The sequence below is a fragment of the Halichoerus grypus genome, chromosome 7 (assembly GCF_964656455.1).
Source record: "Halichoerus grypus chromosome 7, mHalGry1.hap1.1, whole genome shotgun sequence".
Lineage (NCBI taxonomy): Eukaryota > Metazoa > Chordata > Mammalia > Carnivora > Phocidae > Halichoerus > Halichoerus grypus.
In genome coordinates this window covers 99,629,881-99,652,499 of record NC_135718.1, presented here as the reverse complement: position 1 = coordinate 99,652,499, position 22,619 = coordinate 99,629,881, and the positions used below count along the sequence as shown (strand labels likewise).

The 22,619-nt window shown below is 42.0% G+C and overlaps 1 protein-coding gene across 4 annotated transcripts; it reads left to right on the top strand.

Moving 5' to 3' along the window:
* Positions 1 to 2,388: 2,388 nt before the first annotated feature.
* SLC19A2 (solute carrier family 19 member 2) lies at positions 2,389 to 22,601 on the top strand. Of its 4 annotated transcripts, none has more exons than XR_013449820.1 (7): positions 2,389 to 2,810; positions 8,903 to 9,490; positions 16,548 to 16,770; positions 17,884 to 18,076; positions 18,440 to 18,581; positions 19,805 to 20,005; positions 20,581 to 20,680. XR_013449820.1 is itself a non-coding variant. In XM_036098010.2 (7 exons), the coding sequence occupies exons 2-7, from the start codon at positions 7,343 to 7,345 to the stop codon at positions 20,707 to 20,709; spliced, it is 1,281 nt and encodes a 426-aa protein (XP_035953903.1). In that variant the 5' UTR covers positions 2,775 to 2,810; positions 7,274 to 7,342; the 3' UTR covers positions 20,710 to 22,601. The 4 variants fall into 4 exon arrangements, 3 of the variants coding, with proteins under 3 accessions (XP_035953901.1, XP_035953902.1, XP_035953903.1); XM_036098010.2 differs by lacking the exon at positions 19,805 to 20,005 and adding an exon at positions 7,274 to 7,348 and having other exon boundaries at positions 2,775 to 2,810; positions 20,581 to 22,601; XM_036098008.2 differs by lacking the exon at positions 19,805 to 20,005 and having other exon boundaries at positions 20,581 to 22,601.
* The last annotated feature ends 18 nt before the right edge of the window (positions 22,602 to 22,619 follow it).

Here is a 22,619-nt window from a genome sequence, read left to right as displayed (position 1 = left end):
TTGGGTGTGTTCCCTACCTAGAGTTTCACAGGCAGAAATTAAGGTGTTGGACAGGCTGGAGGCTCTGAAGAAGAATCTACTTCTCAGCTCTTTTAGGTTGTTAGCAGAATTCAGTTTCTTGTGACCGAAAGACTGAAATCCCCAATTCTCGCTGGCTGTCAACCAAGAGTCAATCTCAACTACTACGGGGAGCCCACGTCCTTGGCACATAGCCCCCTCCAGCAGCAGCACATCAAATCTTTCTCACTCTTCAAATATCTCTTTCTCTTCTGCTACCATCTGGAGAAAATTCTCTGCTTTTAAAGGGCTCTTGTGATTAGATTGGGTCCACCTGGATAATCTCATGTTGCCGTATAATGTGTCACAGGTGCATTATCTCATCAAATTCACAGGTTCCACCCCACACTCAAAGGGGTGGGGATTATACAAGGGCAAGGGTCACTGGGGATCATTCTTAGAATTCTGCCTAGCATACTCTCTTAGAGAAAAATAATGAAAACATTTTCTGCCCAATTCGAGAACAATTATTATTTGTTAATGCCCAACATTTCAAAGAGGATTTGAGGTGCCTAAGTGATTTATACCAGGGAAATTTTCAGAACCAGTGACTTACAGATTAACACAGTTCAGGTCTCTCAGCCTCAGGGAAGGGACAGGAAGCTGTTCTTAACAGGTAGACTTCTCTTTCTGAGGCCTCTGCTCTTTCTCTTTCCTTCTTCTCTTCTGCTAAAGCACTGAATGTACAAAGCAATTGCCAGGAGGACCACTGGTGTTCTCTCTGGCGTCATGATGAGAGGTAAATACTACGGCTACAGTTTAGGAACTAGATAATTGTATTATGTAGATTAGATGTTCTCGCTTTTTGGTCTCAAGATTCCTGTTATTTAGGATCCTAAAGACTTCGTGTTTTTGTGGCTTATTCCTATTGATCGTTACCATATCAGAAATTAAATCTGGAAAGTTTATTAAATACATAAACATGCAAGCCCACATTCTCTTAGCCTTTAGAGTGATGATGTCATCACATATCAGGGTAGCCTCTAGAGTGGAAAAGTAAGGCTTATTATTAAATAAAGGAAATAAAGTCTTAGTATTATTATGAAAGTAGTTTGACCTCCTGGAGCTCTAAAAAGGTCCCAGGGACCCCTAGGATTTTCTGGATCACACTTTGAGGCCCACTGGTAGACGTAAATACCATCAACCGCATTTCTTGAGATTAATCAACTCATATTTTGGTGCATTCACTTGTGCAGCCTTAAAAACAAATCTTTTCCTTTACTGGCAGGTTGCTGCATCCGGTAGACTCATTTTTGTGGCTGATGTATCTGCTTGCAAAAAAAAAAAGTTACTTGCTATCACAGGAGGAAAATTGAGCTAGATGTGTGGTAACATATTAAAGCAAAACAGAGAGTCCAAATACTTGTTCCGTGAACTTCTGAAAGAATCTGCTACTTTGCAAATACTACAGAGGGAAAAAATTGCTTTAAATGGTGCAGCTCGGTCTGCAGTGGAATGATTGGGACAGAGTCAGGCTGAGTCAGGCAGAAAGAGGCTTAGAGAGAGATGAGAGAAAGCACTGGGTATTCTTGTCATGCTTTGCCCTTGAAAACTATGCCAAGACCTCTTTTTGTTTTGTTTTGTTTTGTTTTTAATAAAGAGATCGATATTTCTTGATTGCTTTAGTGACTCAGGATTTGCCACTTTCCTTTTAAACACAGGCCATAGCTACAGTTATGTTTGCCTTCTTGGTGTCCTGCTTGAAAAAAGTAATGAGATAAAGCTAAAGCCCTTTCATTAGGACTCCACTGCACTTGTTCATTCTCTAAATGTTTTATCCACTTTCTTCTGTTGGTAAACGCCCCGGGTGCTTAGATCCTGGGCTTCTAGTGTCTTTTTATTGGCAGATGAATGAAACTTAAGACACGAGAGCTGAGGGAGGAAAGGTCTGGCATTCCCCCACCCCAAGGTTAAATCTTGCCCGGGCCTTGGCAGCTCAGCCAGTCTCTCGTGAGCAGTCTGAATAAACTCCGGAGGGATGGTGACTAAGAGCGGGAGAGAGTGAGTATGTGAAACAGCGCATTCCTTTCGGCGGGTACTAGGCCCTCAGGGAGGAACACCGAGCCGACCGGAGCGTGCGCCCAAGGCGCTCCGCCTGACCGGCGCGCACCGCCGCGACAAACGCGGCTCCGCAACTGGAGTCCTCCATGTCTTCAGCCCAAGCCCTGCAGGTCGGCGGACGTCAGCGGACTCGCGCTCAGCCCGCGCCCATTCGCATCCTCTGAGTCAGCGACCAATGGGAGAGAAGCCAAATTCTAGGCGTCCGCTGCGATTGGCTGCGCGCCCGGGGGCGGTGGCGGGGGGGCGGTCCTGGGGGGGGTGGGTCTCGCATTCGGGCGGTAACACGCGAGGCGTCCGCAGCAGGGGAAAACTGGAGGGCTGCCCGCGGAGGCGGCAGTTAGCCCTGCGCGACCTGGCTCCGCTGCGAAGGGCGCCGCTTGCGATTCCACGTTTCCGCGCCGCGGCAGCGCTACAACCTCACTGAGGCGGGCGGAGGAGGAGAGGGAGAGGAGAGGGGCCGGGCCGGGTCCCCGCCCTCCGCATCCCGAATGGATGTGCCCGGCCCGGGGTCCCGGCGGGCGGCGGCGGCGGCTGCCACCGTGCTCCGGCGCACGGCCCGCGTGCCCCGCGAATGCTGGTTCTTACCCACTGCGCTGCTGTGCGCCTACGGCTTCTTCGCCAGCCTCAGGCCGTCCGAGCCCTTCCTGACCCCCTACTTGCTGGGGCCCGACAAGAACCTGACGGAGAGGGAGGTAGGCGCGGAGGCGGCCCGGCGGCGGGCGCGGCGGACAGCGGGCGCTGGGGAGGCGGTTCAGGAGAGGAGCAAGTGAAAAGGGCGCTCGAGCCTCCGGACGCTTTCTGGGCAGGGAGCTCTGCCTTTTCGCAGTCGGAAGGCGGCTCGGTGCTGGCGCTGCACTACTCTGTGCAGGTTTTCGGGCGTCTGTTGGCTGTATGGGGCATGTCTTCTGTGAAGGGCTCGGAACACGCGTCAGGAGCCCCAGCACGCGTGCGCTTCAGGCGGAGTGCCGATGAAGCTGCCCTGCACTGTGCTCGGATTGGTCCAGCAGTTCCGGCTGGGCGGCGGGAGGGGGCGCAGCGGGGTATTTGGAGAAAAAAGTGAAAACGGCAAGTTGTACTTTGGGCGTGGGAAAGGGTTAGTAAATGTTTGTTGACTGAAAGTAGGGAACCAGGTGCTAAGTAACCCCTGCTTTTTGAAAGAATCTTCCCTCTCCCCGCTGCTCCCTCTTTCTTCCCATACCTTACTTTGTTTACCTTCGACAGGATGGATGTACTCAAATAAGGACAGAACAGAACAACAAACAAAAATCCATCATCTTAATTTGTTTTGATTATTAATTAGGTGAGGCTTGGTTCAAGGACTTGCTGTCCCCCCTCATGCCCTACCTCCTGGGATAAAAGCAGATACTGAGATGGTATCACATAATTGGCACTTAATTGTAGTTTTTCTTGCATGGTGAATTGTTGGTTCACAGATGTTAGTTTTGCTTCTCAGCTACAGGCGTGAAACCGGAGGTCTGGTATTCCTTTCTAGAACACTACAAAGGGTGAAAGCTGAGTAGGCGCTGAATAGCTGTTTTTTCATATGCCTACCTTTCCTCCCTTCCCTTCTCTCCCATTTAAACTTTACTCTTCTTCCTGTGGTTAGTAATCACCTCTTTGAGTAGCAACTCACTATCCCTGCGTAACAGGTCAGAGCAGGATATAATTACTCACAGTCCAGTTTGTTGGTGCTTTGCTGCTCCGTTTTCAAGGACACATAGCAGGGAATTGAAAGCCAGTGTTGAATCCTAGATGGAGGGCTTCATTTGAATTTCTTATATTGTCTTACTCCAGAAAATATCATTGGCTTTTACCCAACTTTAGATCTTCTATTTCTCGGTCTTAAGGACCACCCCGCAAAGCACAGTCACGTTACTCGTTACCTATTTGAATTTTAACACTGGTTACATTTTAACATTGTGAACAGAATGATTTTGCAAGAAGAAAATTATTGCAGTAAATATGAGAGAGTGATTCTGGAGACAGCCACTGACTCTGAGGTGCAGTCACTGAAGCAGAAATGATACTTCCTGAGCTGCTTACAATGAAAGTTTCATGGGAACTGCCATGTGATCTGCACAATGTGTGCACCTTGCTTGAGAGAGGGGCACACGGGGAGAAACATGCTCCCAACATTGGTATTTGAAAGTTGATCTGTTTTGTCATATGCCCTGGGCAGAGGAGTTGTTATGTCATGTGTCATCATGTGCCCTGTCTAATCAGAGAGCTTTCTAGGGTGAGTGCAATACGTTCAGTGGCATTGGAGTAGAACAAGGGTGCTAGACATGGTAAATATAAATATTTGCTGATTATGTAACAAACACATAGCACCATTTCTGTTATTGCAAATTGGAGGCGGGTGAGGGCAGAGTTTGAAAAGAAATCTGGTGGTCTAGAAAGGAGGTCATTTGTCTATGAGGACCTTGGACCTTGGCTGATACTGGTGTTCGTGCACAGTATGGCTCTGTTCACCCTCTCTGGAACCCTGGGTTTTTAAAATATCTAATAACTGAAATAAATAGAACAACTTGTTCTCCTTTCTGACCTAATGCTTGCTTTCACCAGTGGACAGTTAATAAAAAATATTAACATGATTTTTAGGCAAAGTGACTGTCAGGTCATGGTCAGTGATGTTTGTGTTGAGATTTGTATTTACTTGTAAAACTTTAGAAGGACCAACTTAGATCGTCTTAAATGGAGCTATTGTTAACCAAGTCCAAAAGCAGAAGAAGGAAAAGGAGGACAGAATTTCCTCTATCTTTGCGCACTCAAAGGATTTTGAGATTTCAGGAAAAATGTTTACCCGTTTCAGGTACCAGTTTCTAAGGTTTTGTTTTGTTTTGTTTTAAGATTTTATTTACTTATTTGAGAGAGGGAGAGCACAAGCGGGTGGGGGGGTGGGAAGGGGCAGAGGTAGAGGGAGAAGCAGACTTCCCGCTGAGCAGCGAGCCCAATATGGGCTCGATCCCAGGACCCTATCATGACCTGAGCCGAAGGCAGACGCTTAGTCAGCTGAGCCACCTAGGCGTCCCCGGCACACACACTTTCTAAGTTTTAAAGAGGTTAAAAATGGGCTGTGTTCTAATAGATGAAGCCAAACTTTTAATAAAATAGAGCTCTGTATCTCCAACAGTTTTTTATTCATCTTTTTTAGCATGTGATTTGACAGACATTCACTACCTTTCTTTGATTAAAAAAAAAAAAAAAAAACTTTCTACCTATTCTGTCTGATATTCAGAGTCCTACAGAATTTGGTTCTTACCTTCCTTAACAGCCTTATCTCCTGCTACATCTTTCCTCTCCTTGCATCTTCCACATGCCCACATGCCATCCACATCAATCTTCTAGTCATAAATCCAGCATATCCAGTCTCTCATCTACCAGTCTGTACTCAAAGTGTGATCTCTGCTTGGAATAAGCTTCCTGTACCCATCTGTGCATATGTTTGTTAGCCTCTAACTTTGTTCTCCTTCAAGGTCCACCTCAAAGAAGTAACCCCATATTTCCTGTCTCTCTTATCAATAACGTACGAATATATATTGCTCATTAGGTTCAGAACTCCTGAAGAACTGAGGATTTGTTTTATTTTATTTTTTGTAATCCACACGGCTTAAAATATTGTGCAAATAAGAGTTTATTAACTAGTTGTTTAATTGAAACTGGATTCTAAAATAAAGTCTAAATCCGAATTAGAGCTTAAAATGAACATGTTTTCTCTTGACTTTCTGTATCTCAGAAGAAAGCACAAACAAGTTCTGATCCAAAGAATGGTGAAAGGCACCTTACGATAAAATCAATTCCCTTTGCTCACATGGCAGATTTTACCTGAGATAAGCAGGTATTGTCCAGGGTATGGACAATAAGAGTCTGTAATTTGTACATTTTTGCATGTGGGAAGTTTCCCTTCAGGATTAAAAGTATCTATTGAAGAAACATTTTTTGGGTGTAACAGTTTGTCCGTGGTGGCATTGAAAAAGAAAGGGTCTTTTGGAGACCCAATGGCTGAGCTCTGGAGAATGTGTGGTCTTAATCTTCGTGAATGCCCTATAAAAGCACCTTAATACAGGTTGAAAAAGCTGCTGCCGGCAATAGAAGTAGCCCCGGAACATAGTAGATGATCAGCAACAGTTTTCTGATTGAAGAAATGAGGCATTTTAGTGTGGTGGATTCAGAATATCAAGGTTCTGATCCTCCCTCTGCCAATGCTGGCTGTGATAACTTGGGGTAGCTTACTTAACCTTTCTGTAAGGTCAAGTTTCCTCAGTTTGTAAAACAGAGGTAATAAAAGCATCTACCTCTTAGGGTTATTGTTTGGATTAAATGAAGTAAGATAGGTGAGGCAATTAGCATAGTGTGTGGCGCTTCAGTAGACCTTTGCTATTATAATGCTGATAACACTGTGAGAGGGACATTCATCTTGGGTTGATCTCTCTCACAGGAGAAAAGTCAGGTTTCTCATGTAGAATGAGTTAAAGAGAACCCATCTCTTCCCCCCCCCCCCCGCCTTTAATTTTATTCCTACTTGGCATTGCAGGTCTGCCCAGGTTCCTTTTCCTCATCTTTGTTACCTTAATTGTGGTTTTGTGTTAGGAGTAGAATAAGACTCATAAGCACGTTAAGTTGATAATTAAAAGGAAGAGATTTCCATAACGAAAACCTAGCAGTTAATCATTTGGGGACAGCCGTTATTGAAGGGTATGGGACATGTGTAGGTACAGACAATATTGCTGGAATGAAGAAGTCGAAGTCCTGAAGGGTGTGGTGGGAACAGGAGAACGTGAGGTGTGGAAGGAAGTGATGGAGAGTGTTTGTAAAGCAAAGGCATGGCGGCTAATGGTTTGTGGTGTTCTGTTGGGAAAACGTGAAGGTGAATAAACGTGTGGAGTTAGAGGAGGCAGTTTCACACTTAACTAGAGGAGACTGTCTATAAAACCAGAGGCAAAAAAAGAGTGGGGTGTCGTGAATGGAACACCACTGTGAAAAGTCACAGCTTTTATCTCAAAGTTATCTGTCCCTTTGGTTTTCTGCTGAGGTGTCGTAGGCTGTGGTGGTGCCAGCCAAGTGCACTTTGTTCCTCAGTCGCTAAAATTTACACACTTTTGAAATAACAGTCATTTCTACAGGTCACGATTATTCTTTTCATACCCATATTCAGGTGCAAGAAATTTCCTGATCGAGTGGAGATTGCTAAATGATTTATGCGAATACAAATTAGGCTAAAATTATGAAGGTGAGACTATTAGACCAATTACTTTTGATATCTGGCCAATCAAAAACAGAAATCAAGTCTGGAATATATTTCAGATTATGTTTTGCTTTTGTAGTTGTGCTCTGCACTAGCAAAAGATTTTACAATAACTGTTTACTTTATTGTTCCTCTAAACCCTGAACACAGTTAGCCCATTTTACATTTGGGTGAACTGAAGCATACATGAGAGTTAAAAAGAAAGTTGCCCCTGGCCTTAGATTGTCAGAGTCTAGGATTAAACGCTCCATGGCCAATTATTTAGCCTGTTACCAAGACTGCCTTTCAGAAAGCACTTAAAAATCAGGGCCACTGATCTAGACTTTGAAATGATCATTTAAAAAACCAACTTAGATACATCCCCAGGACCTTGCCAGACATGGTAGGTATAAAAGAGGGGAGGGTCTCCTATAGTGATTGATACTGGAACAATGGGGATGGCAGGTCAGTTGAATTACTTCATTCATATTGTCCCAGAGGGTCTGTTTCAGCTTCAGTCCTCAAGTCTTGACCTCTAAATACAATGAGGGAGTGATTTGCCTGTATCCTCGCATTTAATCCTTGCAACAAGCAACCCTGTGGTGTAGGGTTTATGCTTCTTTTACTGGTAATGGAGACGAAACCTAAAGGGAACTTGTCGATAATCACACATCGAATGTTGGGGGTGAAATCCCAGTGGGGTCTGTATGGCAGAGAGCTCTTTTAGAGATTATTTCTACTTTCTTCCAATTTTAAAAATCCATTAAAAAGAAAAACTTCTATCCTTTTCATATTATAGACAAGCAAAAAGAAGGACATCAAAGTTGCCTGTAATCCTATCATCCACAGATAATTATTCTGTCAAGACTAGGACAGAACTATCCTCTTTACCTGTTCCCCCCAAGCAATAAAACTTAAAATCAGAGAAACCTAATCAGATGGTAGGATCAAGGCTCCCTATTCTGTGGCTAGAAGGGAGAATCGATGATGATTCCCAAACACTTAAACCTGTTTCCAAAACAGTAATTGAGCCAAGTACGCTGCACACAGCTTGCTGGTTGCTAGGCGGTGCAGGTCGGCGTTGGACAGCGAGTCAGCCCTCAGGAGTCTGCCCTCTAAGGCAGTGGTCCTCAGCTCTGGCTCGGACGAAAGTCTCCTGGGAGGTTGTTGGCTAGGCATCCGCATTTTTTAAAGCTCCATGGGAGATGTGCAACCTCGGTTAGGAAGCAGTGCTGCGCGGGACCTGGGGGGACGGGCACACACAAAGGTCAGGGGAGCTCCGAGGGTTGCTCCACGAACACTGTCAGCTCAGCAAAGTCTGCCGGGACGAGGACGGCTTCCAGCTAGGCCTTGATGAAGGGGGAGGATTTTCAGAAAAAGATGATGGGGTGAAAATGGGAAAGTATATGCCAAACAATTATCAGAATTGTTGAGATCTCTTTGGTTGATAAGGATGATTTATTAGAGGTATTGGTAGGTTGTTTTATAAGAATAAATTGTTACGAATATTCCAGGTCTGTTGATACCACTAATGGGTTTTAAATTTTCTTTTTCTTTTAGGTCTTAAATGAAATTTATCCAGTATGGACTTACTCTTACCTGGTGCTGCTGTTCCCTGTGTTCCTTGCCACAGACTACCTCCGTTATAAGCCTGTCGTTCTGCTGCAGGGACTCAGCCTTATTGTTACATGGTTCATGCTGCTCTACGCCCAAGGACTGCTGGCCATTCAGTTCTTAGAATTCTTCTATGGCATCGCCACAGCCACTGAAATTGCCTATTACTCCTATATCTACAGCGTGGTAGACCTCAACATGTACCAGAAAGTCACAAGTTACTGTCGGAGTGCCACCTTGGTGGGCTTTACTGTGGGCTCTGTCCTGGGGCAAATCCTCGTCTCCGTGGCAGGCTGGTCCCTGTTCAGTCTGAATGTCATCTCTCTTACCTGTGTTTCTGTGGCTTTTGCTGTGGCCTGGTTTCTGCCTATGCCACAGAAGAGCCTTTTCTTTCACCATGTTCCTTCCACTTGCCAGAGAATGAATGGCATCAAGGCACAAAATGGCGGCATTGTAACCAACACCTCAGCTTCTAACCACCTTCCTGGGTGGGAGGACATTGAGTCAAAAATCCCTCTAAATAAGGAGGAGCCGGTAAGTTTAGCCTTAAATGTCTTGTGGTTGCTAGAGCAGTGGTGACAAAACAGACAGGACACACCCCCTGTTTCTAGACCTTGTACTCATCTGGATTCAGGTTTTTATCCGGAGTTGGTCCATTGGTTCATTCATTGATTAAAGGTAAGGCTGATTTATATAAGGGATGACAAATATATTTGGAGTGAATGACCTCCAGAGTCAGACTACACAACATTATATTTCTTGTGTCAGAGATGTCTTCCTATCCCCAGTACTTGGTATATAAAGAAAACACTCAGAAAATATTGCTAAATGAATAGATGAAATGATTCCAATAAATGATGAATATCTACTTCTAGTTTTCTAGTTTTTTTTTTTTTTTTAATTTTATTTATTCATTTGAGACACAGAGATACAGAGAGAGAGAGAGAGCATGAGCAGGGAGAGAGGCAGAGGGAGAGGGAGAAGCAGGCTCCCCGCTGAGCCAGGAGCCCGATGTGGGGCTCGATCCCAGGACCCTGGGATCATGACCTGAGCCGAAGGCAGACGCTTAACCATCTGAGCCACCCAGGCGCCCCTAGTTTTCTAGTTTTCTAGAATTGAAACCCGAAGTATTTAAGGTTAGAAACTTAACTTCCTCTTCTGTGCTGGAGATGATATCTATATTTTCAATTGACACTTCCCCACAGTGGGATAGTAATGAATAATACAGAGGAAGATAATCACAAGAGGAAAATTTAAGATGATGATGGAATACATATTAAAAGTGTGACTATGAAATTGTCTCTTAGGTATGGCATTAGAATAATCCATCCATATGTTCTGGCTAGCCAGGAAGATTAATTGCTTCCCCCAATCATTCACCTTTCTCTGTAAAAGCTTTTTATCTTTCCAACAGGTTATAAGCTGTGAGGGGCAAGGTTCATTCCAACCATACTGAATTAGTCTTTGCTTTCATGGGGCATGTTTGGAAATAACCTGTTAACATTCTCACTCTGCTGGTGGGCTCTGTCAGTCATAAAACTGAGCTCTATAAGCCTTGTAGTCTGAATGAGAGTAGAGGACCCACATGAGTGGTTTTCGGCTCCCCACCTGGAGTTAACTCAAATTGTTTCCATGTGGCATCTAATTACTCTCTGACGCCTACCCCCGCTCTTCACTTGTGGTTACTAGTTGAAACTTAGATTATCATCCCAAAGAGCTTGAGCCTAGGTGACTCTGGTCATGAAACTCACTTTGATTTACTAGGGCACCTGGAGCAGCATCAATCAAATTCCCAGGATTAAGTAGGAATGCAATGCTGATTCCTTCATAGTTTGTTCAGTGATGTTGGCAAGTCAACAAAGGGTTGATGGAGGAGGGAAAGAGTTATAATCATTTGATCTTATGTAGTAGAGAAAAAGAATAAGGACCCTTTTAAAATTCTGTTTCAAATGTGTTAAAATGACTAGCTAAAATTAATATGTATATACATATGCATAATACCTATCTATATATATATTTTAAATATTAACATTGGCCATACTTCTAAAGATTTGTATAGACCAGTAAATTTTAAACGATTTTGAACATGAGTAAGAAACATGGTAAGAAACACATCTTACATAGGAACAAGTTCCACTTGTAGGTGTGTATATATTTTCTATATAACTGAAGCAGAGGTTTTACAGCACAATACTTTATCAGTAGTTTCATGAATTCATTTGTTTGGTAAAAACTTTGCAGTTTTATTTTAGTTTTAATTTTTTAACTTAAATTTAACATATCGTATATTATTTGTTTTATTCATTTCATTTTTTACAATGCAGATCACTGCCCACTACATTGATTTTATTACCTGTTAATGAGTTGTAACTGACCATTTTAAAAACTCTGTCTTAGACCAGCTTGACATTTGCTGTTTATATATGCAAAATGTCAGTACTTGACATGCTGAAGAATTATGAAATTTTAGAGTTTGAAGTGATTCTAACCACAGGCCGTAGGACTGTCAGAATATCTTAAAGTTACAAGGGACTTTAGATGCCATCAACCTTCTCATTTTAGAGATAAGGATTGGGAACAGGGATTAGTGGCTTGTGCAGAATTGCGCTGATAGACTCTGTAACATCATTAAAGAGCATATATGAGATCCACTTTGATCTGTACTTTGGCTGCATAAAGCCTTTCACTGGGGCGACAACATGGTCAGAACCATCATGTTGGCTACAGTGTGGTAAAAGTTAGGAGAAAGGGGGCGCCTGGGTGGCTCAGTCGTTAAGCGTCTGCCTTCGGCTCAGGTCATGATCCCAGGTCCTGGGATCGAGCCCCGCATCGGGCTCCCTGCTCAGCGGGAAGCCTGCTTCTCCCTCTCCCACTCCCCCTGCTTGTGTTCCCTCTCTCGCTGTGTCTCTCTCTCAAACAAATAAATAAAATCTTTAAAAAAAAAAAAAAAAAGTTAGAAGCAAGTCAGTTCCATCATATCCTTGGCAGCTGTATAGGGCTAAAATAGTGCTGTTTCTCTTGACAAGCTTGAAGGAAGTCAGAATATGGATATTGGGGATTGCCACGCCATATTAAGTTGACAAAGCCCATAACCGAACTGTAAATCATAATTGTGGTAAATATAGTAAAGAAGAGTAGGTAGGTGGGTGGGTAGTTTGATCTTGACTTTATGGAAAGGGAAAATGAAGTAGGAGTCAAAGTGACAGCCCCGTCCACAAGTTACCTTACAGTATTTGTGAGTTCTTTTCAGAATGAGCCTATTGCTATGGGGCAGGGTGTGTCGACATCCCAGCAAGGTCAGGTGTTCTCTTTCCTAAATAGGAAACGGGATTCCTTCTGTGCTTGGCCTATAATTGGACCTGGTTTATTTTCAATTGCTCATCCATTAGAAATGATAGAAATTAAGCCACTTCTTTAGCACAGGGCCTGACACACAATTAATACTTAATAAACAATACCTGTTAGCTATACTTTTATTTGTAGACTGATACCCTTTACGATGAGTAAGCATTCTTTGTGTATGTGCGTGTTTGAGTGTAGCAACATTAATGTTTCCACTTTGTACTTACTATAATTTCTAGCAGCACACCGTAGTGGATTTTGAAGATCAAACCAGCATTCTAGTACTTACCAGCAGGGTGATCTTGGGCAAGTTACTTAATTCTTTGAGACTTTAGTTTCTTTCTCATTCTTCTGTCTACCTCACAGGGTTATTTCGAGTGTTAAATTTAGAGGCAATGTAAGGGTCTCAAGTGAGTATTTGTAGTGGGTAATCAATATATATTCATTTCTGTTATCATCTTTATCATTAGACATGAGTAATCAAGAACAGCTTTGTGCCTTCACTGCAGATAGTTATTGTGAGGCTGCAAATAATCTTTCACTTTGAATTGGTTCCCCTTGGTCTTCTGAACTTTATGAAAGATGTCACTAGAATCCGGTACTAATTCTACCACTAATTCTTTAACTGAGGCTACTCTTAAACGTAGAATGTTAAACCAGATGATCACTAAACTTTCCTTAGCTCTAGAATACTGAGTTTTACAAGCTGATTGATCTGAAGGTACATTTTTCTTCAGATTGCCAGGCATGACACAACCACCTTGTCCTTTCCTGTCCAGTCACCCGTATAGTTAGGAACACATAATATCATAGAAGTGGTTTAATTGCAGTCACCTGCCCTTGACTTAAATCTTCACAGTTTAGGCATTAAACCCTACTTATCTTATCCCTCACCCCCACATAGTTTCCTATGGTATATAGAAGAAAATCCAAAACTCGCATTGTGGCCTTGAGACCCCCTACAATCTGGCCTTATTTCGCGGGTCTGCTCCACATGGACCTGGCTGAAACACATCAAACTTATTCCCACTTCGGAACTTCAGCCCGAAGATTCTCAGTCAGGACTGCCCTTCATTCAGATTTTCATGGCTGGTTCCGTATTTCACTCAGGTATCAACTCAGACATGAGCTTTTCAGAAAGCCTTTCGACACTCTCATTGTCCTTCCTTTTCTCTACCACGGTCCCTTCCCAGCCCGTTGCCTGCTTTCTTACTTCATAGTATCATTCCTACTGTAAACTCTCTCATGTGTGTGTGTTTATCATCTATCTCCCTTACCAAAATGTCAGTTTACTGAGGGCAGGGACTTTTCTGCTGTATTCCCAGAATCTATCGCCAAACACGCAGTATGGGCACTCGTAAATATTCGTTGATTGTATCAGTGGGTCATGATAGAGTACAAAGGAAATCAGCATTTAGTGAGCACTTGCTACATACTGAGTAACACCCATTTAGTTCTTCCAAAAGCCTGTTGAAATAAACATTAATTTCCATTTTATAGTAAAAAGCCTAAGATTTAGAAATTTTTTCCATCTGCGTGTAGGCAGGTATACTCCTGCTGTTCTTTATCATCATTATCGCCTCAGCTCCCATTTATTTTGACCTGGGTACTTGGATACTGTGCTAAGAATCTTAGATTCATTAGCTCGTTTAATCCTTATAAAAACTCTGTGATGTAGGTATCACTGTCCCCCTTGTACAGTTGAGGGAATGGAAGCTTACATCAGATAACTCACCCAAAGGCACATAGAAAGTAGCACGGTCAAAATTCAAACCCAGATCCAGTTGACTTCAGAAACCACTGTATTAGAGACTCCTGTTCCTTGGTGAAGAGAAATAATTTTTCCAAGGTTTTTTTTGTTGTTGTTGTTGTTTTGTTTATAGAGTCAGAACCCTTTCTTGAAGTGAAATCTGAAGCTAGATGCCCATTGTGATAAATGAGTAGGAGTTGAGTTTAGGGATGGTGTGAGTAGGCATCTGTGGAACATTGCTTGGTTCTCATTCCACTGAGATTATCCTCGCATTTTAGGGAGAAAATGGCCTTTATTTACTTAATTTCAAGAGTCACTATAGATACAATATATAGCTAATAAATATATCATCTTAATAGGAAAAAATCTGATTTTATAAAAAGATTTATACTTCATTTTTTAATTAAACAGTAAAAGAAAACTACATAAAAAGAAGTCAGAATCATCTGATCTGCTAGCACCACAATAGTAGATTGTATTAATAAACTATTAATAGTTTAGTGACCTTCCTAAACATCTCTTTTCATATATACATAAGTATGTGTTCATAAGTATACATTTTATAGTACATGAAATTATAGTCTACATGGAGTTTCATAACTGCATGGGGTTTTTTGCTCCGTGGTATGTGATACTTATCTTCCTATGTCTTTTCATGTCAAAATAGCTTTCAGAATCTAAAGAAATGAAATGGTAATGGTGACAGTGACTGGTGGGAGGTCTGTGTTGGGACAGTGGGCCCCCTTTCCCTCTAGGCTGGCCCCAAGCACAAAGCCAGAATTGTATAGAGACTCACATGAAGGACATAGTCTGCCTTTTCCTTGTCACAAACCATTCCCTCTGGATATCTCCAGTCACATCCCGGCCAATGAATGTGTCTGAGTTGGGATGAGGGGAGAGAGTGTGTAGCCATACATGGTTGTGCCCTTCCCTGTTATAGCTTAGTGCCCTTGAACTTCAGATAAGTGTACTCTCCCCAAAACAGTAGCCAAAGACAGGTCAACTCTTTTTTTTTTTTTTGAAGATTTTTATTTATTTATTTGACAAAGACAAGAGAGGGAACACAAGCAGGGAGAGTGGGACAGGGAGAAGCAGGCTTCCCGCGGAGCAGGGAGCCCGATGCGGGGCTCAATCCCAGGACCCGGGATCATGACCTGAGCCGAAGGCAGATGCTTGACTGAGCCACCCAGGCGCCCCAGACAGGTCAACTCTTAACCGGTGGTTAATGCCCTACTTTCAGGTTTAGGAATGAGGGCTCAGTGAGATACCAGGCCAAGGCAAGAATGACTGATCTGGGAGCAGAGTAAGTGTACAACAGGCCGGAGCAGGAGAGAGAGTGTCCTAGAAGCATTTTATGTTTGGCGAGAACTTCACTGTTGCTAAATTGCAAACCTGCCTCAATAGTACCAATTCTTCCCTGATCCATATTTTGTTTTTGTCTTTTTTTCTTGAAACCAAATGTACATTATTTGTTCCCATCACTTAAGTCTCACTCTGTATGTTTTTACTGTGTTTCGGATAATGGAATATCAACAGCTGAGGAGATAATGATAGTCTCCTTTTCGTCATGAAAATGTTTGTTGTTCGTAGCAAGAGTTAGTACTGGGATTGTGTCCCTCAGAAGCACTTAATAAAAGAAGCAAACTTACGCTCGGAAATTTTTCCATCCTAGCCATTGTTTTGGCTACAAACTAGTCCCCCTCTGTGCACAGCAGGGCTGAGAAATGCATGGTATTGTAACTTGGCCTTGCAAACACCCAACTATACCTACTCAAAGGTTGTGGTCACATCTGGAGGTTCTCATGCCCTGCAAGACCTGGTGTTTGAGACAGACTTTGGGAGTCAGATAAGATTTGAATAGAAGAATAGTGAAGAACATTCTAGGCAAAGGAAATAGAACAAAAGCATAGCAGAAGGTACTGTTAGAGGCCATTTTAGGGTTATTAATTGGCCTAATTTCAATGTTGCTGTGCCTCAGGGAATAGGGAGGCCTGAAAAGAGGGAAATAGAGGGAGAGTGGCCAGTCGGTAGGGCAGACAGAACACACACATTTACTGATTAAGTTGGCCGTCTTATGTGGGTACCGTTCATGGCACCCCAAAACAATTACAGTAGTAACATCAGAGATCACTGATCACAGATCACTATAAAAAATACAATAATGAAAAAGTTTGAAATATTGTGAGAATTATCAAAATGTGACAGAAAGACACGATGTGACAAACACTGTGGGAAACCTGGCTCTTGATAGACTTGCTCGACACAGAGTTGCCATAAACCTTCCATTAGTTAAAAACACATATTTGCAAAGTGCAGTAAAGGGAAGCACAATAAAATGGAGTATGCCTCTATGCTGTTTGTATGCATAAAAATAAATAAGCAGTTGGTTTTCACAAGGACAAAGAAAAATGTGTGTCAAATAGAACATGAAGTCTCTAACAGTTGTTTTCTGTGGTTGCCTTCCTAGTATTTGAGCTTTCTTCCCCTTTTCCTCTGTAGGAACCCAAGCCAGACCGTCTCCTTGTGCTGAAGGTCCTGTGGAATGACTTCTTGATGTGCTACTCCTCTCGCCCTCTGCTCTGCTGGTCTGTGTGGTGGGCCCTCTCCACCTGTGGCTATTTTCAGGTGGTGAACTACACACAGGGCCTGTGGGAGAAGGTGATGCCCTCTCGCAATGATGCTGTCTACAATGGTGGTGTGGAGGCCGTGTCCACCCTCCTGGGTAAGCAGGGCGGGGCAGTGGTTCTCCCTCTGGTGGTTTGGTCAACATTAATCAGATTTCCCCTCCCCTCCTAAATTTGAAGTGACCCCAAGGAATGGTTTCTTTATTTTGAGTTCTGATTTTGTAATTTAGGAAGAAATTTAGCAGCGCTCAAGTCGTGGATGAGCATGATTAACAAACTTGAATTCTTTATGTCCTTTAGGGAAGCCTTAATGTAAATGATTTTCAAAATTGTCTTCTTATTCAGGTTTCCATTATCTCTGTATTTATAAGGTGCTTTTGCCACTTGATGTGAAACTTTGAATGGCAATATACAGTAGTTTATAGCAATGGCTACTATATGTTGCGTGTTAATATGCAGTAAGTGCTATTCTAAGGACTTACGTGTATTAACTCAGTCCCCACAAAATGCCTGAGACACGTACAGTTGCTATCCGTATTTTACAGTTAAGGAAACACGGACGGATAGGTTGATAACCTGCCCAAGATCAGATAGATGGTAAGTAGTAAAGTCAGGATTTGAACTCAGAGCCTGTGTCCTTGACCATTGTAATCTATCGCCCCTTTCTAATTTGTTGACCTACTTCTTAAGATTTTTAGAAGAGATCCCATGATCTCTATAAACACTAATAACTGTGTCTGGCACTTAGAAAGCACTCTGCACATTTTAGCTATCATTATCAGCCTCGTCATGTTACCAAAGAGCAGAGATGCCCTTTTGCCATGTTCTAAACAGCTCCTCAGTTAGGAGGGGGGGTGATCCCTCCAGCCACATTGTTGAGCTGGAAGCAGTGGCTGTTTTTGATTCCTGCCTTGCCCCAGCCTCAGTGGCTTTTCCTCAGCAGCTTCCCTGGGTCTGTGTCCTCCTTTTCCATCTCATTATCAGTTGCTCTCATTCAGTCTCTCCTTGTCTCTCAGTGTGGCTCCATGTTATTTATTCCATCAAGTCCAAAATTCTCTGCCTGACTTTCAAGGCACTCCCTAATCTTGAGCTACCGTATTTATAAGTTGCAGGTTTTAAAAATTTAATAATCTAAGCTGAATTTTTAATTCATTAAAAGAGCACTTGTTTAGCAAAGTAACTGGATCGGTTTTCTCTGTTTTGTTTTGTAGGTGCTGTTGCCGTGTTTGCAGTGGGTTACATAAAAATATCCTGGTCAACGTGGGGGGAGATGACGCTGTCTCTGTTTTCCCTGCTGATTGCTGCCTCCGTGTATATCATGGATACTGTGTGCAACATCTGGGTGTGCTACACATCCTATGTGGTCTTCAGAATCATCTACATGTTACTCATCACTATAGCAACGTATGTATTTTGAGTCAAAGAAGCATTCGGAAAAGTTGTGACAGGATAAACTTTTTGGGTTTCTTTACAAACCAATTGAAATTTCTAGTTAAAAGAGGCAAACAGGAGGAAGCATTGTATTATATGTTTTTCTCCTGAGGAAGCGCTTAGGTAAGGCTCATTTATTTCCTTGTTCGTATATTCCTACTCTGTTCGGAAGTTTGCATGAGCTTTACACCGCTTAGCAACAACATGCTTTTCACCTGGTTGGCAAGGGAAGTGACAGTAGAAAGAAGGGGCTGCTCTTCACAACTGAAGTAGAAATCTTAACCACCTCGGAGGTGATTGTTATCTATTCATTCTTCTTTTGTGGATCGTTTTAAGTTTTCAGATTGCTGCTAACCTCAGCATGGAGCGCTATGCCCTGGTGTTTGGTGTGAACACCTTCAGTGCTCTGGCCCTGCAGACACTGCTCACCCTCATTGTGGTGGATTCCAGTGGCCTTGGCTTAGACATCACCACTCAGGTAAGATTTCTGTTTCGACACTCAAAGATGTTATCACTCGATCAGGGTGACCAAGTGGATCTTCATGAAAGCAAATTCAAACAGTGTAGACACATATAAAATAAAAAGTAGAAGTGTTCCCTCCTTCCTTTAGTCAACCCCCATCCTTAGTTCTTTTCTCCCTGGAGGATGTTGGGACCATCATCTTTTTGATGGGGACCTAGAACATTTCTGAGCTGAACATTACTAAACAGCCCGGTAGAGCCAAGAAGTAATGTTGGTTCCTTCCAGGCCGAGCTTTTCTGCTTCCTCATCCAGTATCTCCTTCCATTTTTAATTCTGTGCGTGGAACACTGTATCCCGTGTTTGAGATGCTCTGCTCCGTCTCACAGTACTGTATGTCTCCTCCCTTCTTTATCGAAAATACCACCCACCCAAATACCAGGGTAGTGACTTGCTGCTGCTGAATAGCATGGAGATTCTTAACAAGTGACCCCTCGAGGAGACAGCTGCACACTGTGACATTGTGGATACTTGTGTTCATTCAGGAAGCGTACTGCCGTATATGCTTCGTGCGTTGTGAGTTCGTAGGTGGGGCTTGCTCTGTACTCTGGCAAAATGGGCAATTGAATCAAAAAGTGCCTACCCCACCCCCATCCCAGCCTAGATGACTCCCTCCATACTTAGATATTAGTTTTCTTACTATACAAAGGCCCAACATGGTAGCAGTAATTAACTTTGTTTTTACTAAAGAGATCTAACAGAGATGATAATCATAGTAGCTGATGGGCACCGAGTGCTTTCTGTGTGCCAGGTACTCTGTATAGCGTTTTGCAAGGTTGTCGTCAGGCTTGGACATCAAGAGAATGAGTCCGAGAGATGTTACGTAATGTAAAGTGTTGTTTAAGGTCGCACGGTCAATAATGATGTGGCAAAGCTGGGATTTAAACCAGCTTCTAACTCTAAAGCCTAATCATCCCTCACTGGATCATACTGCCTCAAAAAGGTGGGTGGGGGGAGCAGAGGAGTGGGAGCTTATTACTTTCTGTATGTTCCCCAATTACTACCAGCAGTGAAAACCTTGAGAAGACTTCTCAAGGGTTAGGTGCTTAGATTTGGAATGGAGGGTAGGAGAGAAACTAAGTGCTTATCATCCTGCTATAGAAATAGTGGGTTTAAAAATTAATAATTCTCGAATTGTGTAGGCTCTGCTCAAACTCTTAACTGCCATAATTAATCAACAGGTTTCCTATGGGAACAATGTATCCAAATTTTAAAGAACCTGGCTCGAAGACTTACAGTGGCACCCGTATGGCACTCATGAGCCAGCTGATAGTTATTTCATAAGTTCTTTTAAGAAGATGATGATCATGATGAAGATGTTGATAAACTATATAGTCACATTCAAATATTAGCCTAGAGAAGATGCGTATGAAAAGTAAAAGGTAATCCCGTAATGGAATATAGTTGACTTTCTACTGCCCTCCTCTGGGGAAGAACAGAAGTTCTTTATCTTCAGAATTTGGCCTGCTAGTCACACTTAACCTACCAACTTGGGGGTAAGAGACCATGATTCATTTGTAACAATAACAGCAACAAAAATAAGAAAAAAAAAACAAAACCCAGTAGTATTAGCAGCCTTAGCGTTGTGTGCTAATAAACACTTATATACATGATCTCATCACTTCCAAGCAACCCTGTAAAATAGGGAGTGTTGTGAGTTCCATTTTGTAAATGAAGTCGAGGCTCAGAGATGAAGTATCTCAGTGAGGGTCACACAGCTAGTAAGGGATGGAGTCAGGAGCCGCACTGAGGCGGTCAGGCTTTCGTCCCCTCATGCTGTGCTACCTCGTTTTATTGTCAGCACCTGGCAGGTTGTGTAAGCGTACAGTGTTTTGTGAAGGCTTCCTGAGAAACTGAATATACCTTTAATTATAGGATATGTTCACATATATAAAATAAAACATCTCATCTTCTAATTGATAATTCTCTACATTACTTCTTTCCCCATCCCTTTTAGTTCCTGATCTACGCTGGGTATTTTGCACTCATCGCTGTGGTTTTCCTGGCTAATGGTACAGTTAGTATCATGAAGAAATGTAGAAAGCAAGAAGATGCAGAATTGAGTTCTCAAGTAACTACGTCATAATACACGGCTGATAAGCTGCTGCTTATGGCAAAAACTGCACAGCAACTGTGCCTGGATGTATTTAATGTTTTAATATGTAGACGTATATTTATGAATGTGCTTTTTAAGGCTTCAAAGCAGCCAACTGACTATACTCTGTGTTCCTAGAGTAACAATACTGTTTAGAGGAGCCAGAGGTGAAGTTTATCTCGTGGATTATTTGTGAAAGCTGTTTTAAGGATTACTTTGTTCTGCTTGAACTTGATTTTGAAAACCAAGTAATAAGAGCACTCAAGCACCACATGGCGTTTATACTTGATAGCAAGTGAGTATGGTGTTTCATAGGTCAAGTTACTTCCCTGTATCTGATCAGCCAGGGGCTTGGCCTGGTGGGACCAGGGCTTCCCAGGGGCCATGGGATATTACAGGTCAGAAGAGAAATAGGTTCTAACAGCACCTGCCTCTGTTCAACTTAATTCTTATTTCTGTGTTCATCATGTGCATTTGTGTTTCTACAGAAGAAAGTTGTTCTTATCACTGGCAATATTTGCTCTGGTTTGGTGTTCTGTTGTATTAGGAATGTGTGTCATTTCTAATTTTCAGTTATTTTTAAAAATTCATTGTATGAATGTTCTGTTTCCACCTTGACAATTTTGTATTTATGTAGATTATCTTTAGAAATACACTTTTGCTTTATTCATATGCTTCCCAGAGAAGCTCATTTAGTTAGAAAATAAGGCAAGTTTTGAGGCTTGCTAATAATCTAAATGAAGAGACCTAATCAGAACACTTACGGTATGTTTTGCCTGTCTTTTAGTCTTCAGTATGAAGGACTTTTAATTCTATGATGAAAAGTTAATATATGAGCTAAAGATACAACTAGCCCATATTGTATTCGTGTTCCCTTTTATTTCCAAAATAAAATGGAAGTCTTTTTTTTAATATCTTCATCCCTCTTCATAGCTTATATATTATTTGTCCTTCTTATCCAAGATATAGATGTCATTAGGAGTTAGATTTGTTGGATTATTAGAAGGCCTTTTCACAAACTGAGCCTCTTTTTAATTATTTCAGTGGGACAGGAACTAGGATAGACTTGATTCCTGCGTTTTGTACGTTAAATCTGCCTTTGTCTGTAAGGGTGGATCATCTTGGAATATCTGCTTAAAATAATAATTGCTAGTGATTTCATTTCCAAGGTACTGGAAAGATGTTATTATGTAAGCATCGAATTCTGTAATTAGTCAACCAAGTGGCTGCTAGTGTATGTGAGACATGAAAACCATTTTAAAGCCGACTTTGTTACCTTATCTTGAAAAAAAAAAAATCTAGGTTAACTTACTTAGAATAACACAGGTAAGCCGTGTGAATAATAGTATCAAGATTCCAAAGTTGACATATTCATTTAGTATAAGTGGGAACACAAGAAGTAAATGAAAGAGGATAAGTATAGGCCATTTTCCACTCACTTTCCTTTCTGATCAAGGCAAGAGCAGAACACTAAGGGAAGGAGAAGTGATGTCATAAAAGGACGGCCTCTAATTTTATAGTGTATCTTTTGTTTTGCTACGTAGGGAATTGTTTATTCAGAAACAGGTAGAAAAGTGGTGTTCGAGGGATTTTAATGTTTTTTAATAAAATGGGCTGTGGTACAATCAAAATCTTCCTGTTAGCAAAGCAATATTTCCCTGGAATTTAATTCAAAGTTCGTGATACACAACTGGAGCCTTTACTTATTTACGACAATAATAAGTTCATATCCTGGTGTGTGGCCATATTTACAGAATGCTGAGCCCAGTTTGTAAGTTGTACTGTATGCAGTTTTGCAAAAAAGTGAAAGTAATTTGTTGTACTTTTTATTCAATTCTGTATAGATTATAAAATTATTTTTATTAAATAAATATTTTACATTATATTTTTCCTTTAAACAC